The sequence below is a fragment of the Panicum virgatum genome, chromosome 3N (assembly GCF_016808335.1).
Source record: "Panicum virgatum strain AP13 chromosome 3N, P.virgatum_v5, whole genome shotgun sequence".
Lineage (NCBI taxonomy): Eukaryota > Viridiplantae > Streptophyta > Magnoliopsida > Poales > Poaceae > Panicum > Panicum virgatum.
This window is the reverse complement of record NC_053147.1, coordinates 37,665,985-37,671,984: the sequence shown is the minus strand read 5'-3', so window position 1 is coordinate 37,671,984 and position 6,000 is coordinate 37,665,985. Positions and strand designations below refer to the sequence as shown.

Genomic DNA, 6,000 nt, shown 5'->3' with positions numbered 1-6,000 from the left:
AAAACCTCCCCCCTTTTTTCTTTTTTTTCGGATGTTGGGGGAGCTCCTCTCCCGAGCCAACAATGGAGGGTCGGGAGGAGGAAGAAGGCAGAATTTATACACATATGTTTAGGGGCGGGTCGGGGGCTCCACTGCCCCTAAAAATCCATTTGTAGGGGCGGCTCACCCCATCCGCCCCTACAAATTGCTCTTTTTTAGGGGCGGGTGGTGGCGTCAGCCACCCCTAGAAACACCATCTGTAGGGGCGGCTCACCCCACCATGCGCCCCTACAAATTGGCGCCATTTGTAGGGGTGGATGGAGGTGTGAGCCGCCCCTACAAATGTTGTTTCTAGGGGTGAGTGTATTGCTATAGTGTTCTATGTCTATTTGTAGCAACGGACCAAATTTAGGCCCGTCTCTAAAAAAACCGGGGCGTTGCTATAAATCGTTTTTGTGGTAGTGTACTCTTTAACTAAGTTTTCTGCATATTCGTCTTTGGATTAGGGCCAATGGGAAACGTCACACGCTCGCTGAAGACAAGCACGAGTATTCCTGCAGCGCGCGTGTAAACCCAAGTGGTCAAGTGGAGGAACTGTGAAGGAAGGAATATATACGTACAGGTACAGCGCATGGCTACCATACACGCACAGCACGCACGTTTGTCAGTTTGCTCGTTCTTATTCTTAACCACCAACGACGAAGATGGATGATATCGTGCGGCCCCAACCAGCGATGAGGAGAGTGGCAATGAACATATTTGAGCATGTATTTTATTAAGAGGAAGAGAATTATAGCAACGCAACTATGATAGAGAACCTTTGTAGCATGGAGTTACAAAACCACTAAGCAAATGGTAAATAACCAAGAGGGAAATGAAGCATCAATTGAGAACACAAAACCACCTAGCCTAACAAACCTAACCGAAATGACCAAGACATCTAATCCTGGAAAAGGAGCCATCCCATCGTGCATAAGATTACCTAAGGAGCTTACTAAACAAGTGTATCAGTGTTGGCAAAGCATATCACCCAAATCAAGCGGAACAGTGCATCCACCCCTATATAGCTTCGCCTTCGTGCTTCGAAATAGGAAAACAAGCAAAGAGCATTGGCCCTGGTACGGCTCAAGAAAGCAGGGGCACGTTATCATGGTGGTGTCACCGATGCACTGATAAAAGGAAACCTGAAATCAACAAAATGTCGAACCCATAATAAGCCAAGGAAAACTGCATAACTCCCCGGACTACAATTGAACATCGCCACCAATTTATTTCAAAAATGATGATGCAAATTTCTTCAATTCGCACAGGATCAGACCCAAGTAAAATCACCCTTCACCTGCAAAATGGCAATCCTACTCTACACCTTTTAGTGGACCTGAACCAAAATTCTCACACCAAAGTTTCTACCCTTTTCAACAGATCTCAACCATCTAAACACCAGCCTCAAGAACGTTAAAATTTACACAGTAAGGGTGCCCTCCGAGGGCTCAGCAACTTGAGGCTTTGGCTTCGGCTTCTCAACAACAATGGCCTGTGTGGTTAGGACCATCCCTGCCACTGAGGCCGCATTCTGGAGCGCACACCTAGTCACCTTGGCAGGGTCGATCACACCGGACTCAATCAGGTTCTCGTACTTGTCCGTCATTGCATTGTAACCCACTTCCCACTCGCTCTCCTTGACCTTCTCAACAACCACTTCACCCTCCACTCCAGCATTGTGTGCGATCAGTGAAGCAGGTGCCACCAATGCCTGCAGAAGTTGACAAGATATTGTAAAAAGATGAATTGTTGCTCTAACGGAAACAGTATAGATGTGAAAGAACTGGCCTGAATCATGCAAATGCCAATGTCAGCAACAAACACTACTATCTCTATTTTTACTCATAGATAAACATAACACACATCCTATATGATTGGTCCTAGTCACGTTTTATCAGCATAGATAAAGGTAATATGTGATTGGACGTCTGGTGATAGTAAATACAGCTTATGCTATCTAATTCTATAGGCACAGATCAATTTATTACCTTTTGAATAATGTCAGCACCAAGGCGCTCATCAGGATCCTCAATTTTTTCCTTAATCGAGGGGACAATGTTGGATAGGTGCACATAGGCCGTACCACCTCCAGGAACAATGCCCTCCTCGATAGCGGCAAAAGTAGCATTCTTTGCATCCTCAATTCGTAGCTGGCGGTCCTCAAGCTCAGTTTCGGTTGCAGCGCCAACCTTGATAACAGCAACACCACCAGCAAGTTTCGCAATTCTCTCAGCCAATTTCTCAGTATCATAAACCGAATCAGTTTCAGCAAGCTCCTTCTTTAGCTGTGCAACCCTCGCTTGGATCTCATCTTTACTGGCTGCATCTGCTATCAGGGTGGTTGTGGTCTGATGTATCGTGACTTTCCTTGCTGTCCCAAGTTGTTCCTCTGTAGCATTTTCAACCAACAAACCAAGATCTTTTGCTAGGAACTCTGCACCTGAAAGTGAAATTACATAATAGCAAAATGAAATTGAGAAATAAATAACCAAGGATATATGATGCTTAGATTTATGTGTATATCTTTGAGTAAATCACACTTAATTATCGCAGCATTCACTTGCAAGAAGCACTTATAATGTTCAGTAAGCAGGAACATCATAGTTGATGCAGGTCTACACAAAGAACCATAGTTTCTCTGGCAGGCTGACACTACTAGTTGAAATATTCAATATGTAGGGTTCAGGGTATCGACTTGACTAATGGACCTAAAGGGATGAACTTCAACAAACTTGCAAGTATGCCAACGATTATAAATAACTCTGACACAAAAAGATGCAGCTCAACTTTTGAACTCCATCATAGACACACGTCAAACACCATTAAGTGACATCATGTTTCCGCATCCAATGATTGTATAAAGTTTAGCATTACAGATGAAAATATGATGTATGAATATATGAAATGCCAACTGACTGAAGCTCTCTGATGTTGTGATCACTAAGCATTCTTGATCCATGAATCTATGAAATGCCACCTGACAGAAGCCCTCTGATGGTGTGATCACTTAGCACTCTCAAACAGTGATCACCTAGCACTCTCACCCAATTTTGTTCAATCAGTAAAAAACAATGCAATGCAACCACAGTAGTGAACACAGAAAATGTGTACCAATGTGACGAAAGACTTAAGATAAAATAGTGTTGCCATTGGTTGCAAGACAAACCTGTGACAATGGCAATGTCCTGAAGGACAGCCTTCCGCCGCTCACCAAAGCTTGGGGCCTTAATTGCAGCAACGTTAAGGATTCCTCGAAGCTTGTTAACAACAAGAGTTGCCAAAGCTTCACCAGTAATGTCCTCAGCGATAATGAACAGTGGGGCTCTCAGCTGTGTGGTCTTCTCCAAAATTGGAAGGATTTCCTTTATGCTTGTGATCTTCTGATCAGTAATAAGAACCTTAGCATTCTCAAACTCCACAATAGATTTCTCGAGATTGGTAACAAATTGCGGAGAAATATATCCACGGTCAATCTGAAATATTTAAAAAATCTTGAGAACCTGTGATAGTACATACACATAATAGCATTTTGACATTATGTCAAACATCAACATCAACAGTAGTCATGGGTTATAACGAACCTCCATTCCTTCTTCAACATCAACAGTAGTCTCAAAAGATGATGAAGATTCAATTGAAAGGACACCATCAGGGCCCACTTTGTCAATTGCTTCGGCAATCATGGATCCGATGAATTCATCATTGCCAGCAGAGATAGACGCAACAGCTGTAAAACCAAAAAGCTCCAAATGAGGCATGAACTATGTTTCACATACACAATTCGTTATTTATCGGTGATGAGAAGTGAAAGAAAATAAATGATACACATTCTAACATTAAAATACAATAATCACCTTTGATATCACCACCACCCTTGACTGGTCTGGCCTTATTCTCAAGCTCCTGAATTAGACCCTGCACAGTTTTGTCAATTCCCTTCTTAAGTGACACAGGGTTTGCACCAGACGTTACACTCAGAAGGCCTAGCTTGATAATTTCACGAGCAAGGACAGAAGCAGTTGTAGTTCCATCACCAGCAGAATCATTGGTCTTGCTAGCAACCTTTAATGACAAAGAAGTGGAGAGCATGGGATTTCAGAATTCTCAAACAACACAATGATACCACGTGTTAAGTACAAGAAAGAAAGAAAAATGAAATCACCTCACGGATTAGTGCTGCACCAGCATTTTCCATTGGATCATACAGCTCAATAGCCCGGGCAATAGTTACTCCATCATTTACAACTTTGGGGCTGCCATACTCATCCAGAACTACATTCCTTCCTGTGAAACATTCCAAAGGTTGCAGATTGCATCAGCTAAACAGTACTGTATATTTTCCTTTTAACACTGAATTACACAAGAAAGTGTTATGATTACAGAAGGCTATGCTCGTTATCCAAAGCAACAAACAGAGAGACACCAAACAGGGCACTGAGGACCATAATTATCTTGTAAGGAATAGAATTAGCAATTAACTAAAATTCTGTGAGCATTCACTAAAGATAATGAACATATGGAGCATTCAATAAAGGCACTAGCATTATACGAAAAAGTCAGTGTTGTAGCATTCGATAATGAAGTAAATGCAAGTTGCAATTCTAGAGATGAACTAAAATTGAGTATCTATCAGCAAGCGTAATTTTGAAGATGAAGTACGTGATACAACATGAAAAATGCAGGTCTTAATTGTGGAGATGAAAAGATACAGGGAATCTAACAGAAGGCGCGAGCTGTAGCAGCGGGCGTTCGCTACCTCGGGGCCCGAGGGTGACACCGACGGCATTAGCGAGCTTCTCGACGCCGGCCTGGAGCGCCGCTCTGGACTTCTGGTCGAAGGCGATGTCCTTGGCGTCGGCACGGACAACGAACCGCTGCGACCGGCCGTTCCTGGCCCTCCTCGCCCAGCCCTGCTTGCAGCCAAGAAGAATTGTTACATTACATAATTGGAGAGACTTGAGAGCACAAATTTCATCAGGAAACCAAAGTCCACAGTTCAACAAACATGAAAACCCCCCAAATTGGGCGAGGAACCGCAACGCAGATGGCCTTGCCGCCGGAGAAACCGCAATTGAGGAACCAAGAAACAATTGACCGCCACACCGGGAAAGCAAGAAAGCTGTGCGCAAGGGGGGAGAGGAGGAGCTGACCTGAGAGAGGGGCCGGAGGAGGGAGGCGGCGGAGATGGCGTTGGCGGAGGCCATTGGGAGACGGAGGAGCTGAGGGCGAGCCGAGAGGATAAGATGGGGGGACGAGGCGGAGGATTGGGAGGCAGAGTGGCGAGGCGAGGCAGGGTTTAGAGATGAGGTGGCGGTTTTATACGATGGAGTAGGGTTTTTTACATATTTACCACTATTAGGAGATGTACTCGTTCGTTTAACACTTTTAAAATGACTCTTACATATTTAACACTGTTGTAGCTGCAGCTCCTACATTTTTACCACTTTGGCTGACGTGGCACGCCACAGAAGCATGACACGTTGGCGCACAGTCAGCAGGGTCATGCGAAATGTCCTTCCTACCCTGACCAGTTCCTCTCTTTTCCCTCTCCGACAGCTGGGTCCCACAGATCATCTCACAGTCACGTGGCGCTGCGGGGTGGAGGCGCTCCCCTGCTCGCTCGCGCGCGCCCGCGGCGGAGGTCGCCGAGCGCCGGCGACACGCGCCGGCGAAGCGGAGGTGCACTGGGAGGCGGGCCGCGGAGGCGTGGCGGCGAGGCGGGGCGGGCAGCGGAGCGCGCGGTGAGGCGGACCGGCGCGTCGCGGCGGGCGGAGCGTGGCGCGGCGAGCTCGGCGGGCGGGCGCGGCAAACGGGCACGACGCGGCGAGCTTGGTGGAGGGCAGAGCTCGGCGAGCTCGGCAGGTGGGCGCGGCGAACGGGCGCGGCGCAGCGAACGGGCACGATGTAGCGCTCCTGGTCATGCTCCTGCTCCTGCGCCGGCAGCGGACCGGCAGAGCGGCGCACGCGGGCGGCGGAGCG

General features: G+C 46.7%; 1 protein-coding gene across 1 annotated transcript; it reads right to left on the bottom strand.

Annotated features, from left to right (window-relative positions):
• Positions 1 to 1,221: 1,221 nt before the first annotated feature.
• LOC120665887 (ruBisCO large subunit-binding protein subunit alpha, chloroplastic-like) lies at positions 1,222 to 5,330 on the bottom strand. Its single transcript, XM_039945603.1, has 8 exons — positions 5,172 to 5,330; positions 4,778 to 4,931; positions 4,184 to 4,305; positions 3,876 to 4,083; positions 3,603 to 3,748; positions 3,188 to 3,494; positions 2,010 to 2,461; positions 1,222 to 1,732 (listed from the first exon to the last, which is right to left on the bottom strand). Exons 1-8 carry the CDS (start codon positions 5,223 to 5,225, stop codon positions 1,442 to 1,444), a joined length of 1,734 nt encoding a protein of 577 aa, XP_039801537.1. The 5' UTR covers positions 5,226 to 5,330; the 3' UTR covers positions 1,222 to 1,441.
• Between the last annotated feature and the right edge of the window lie 670 nt (positions 5,331 to 6,000).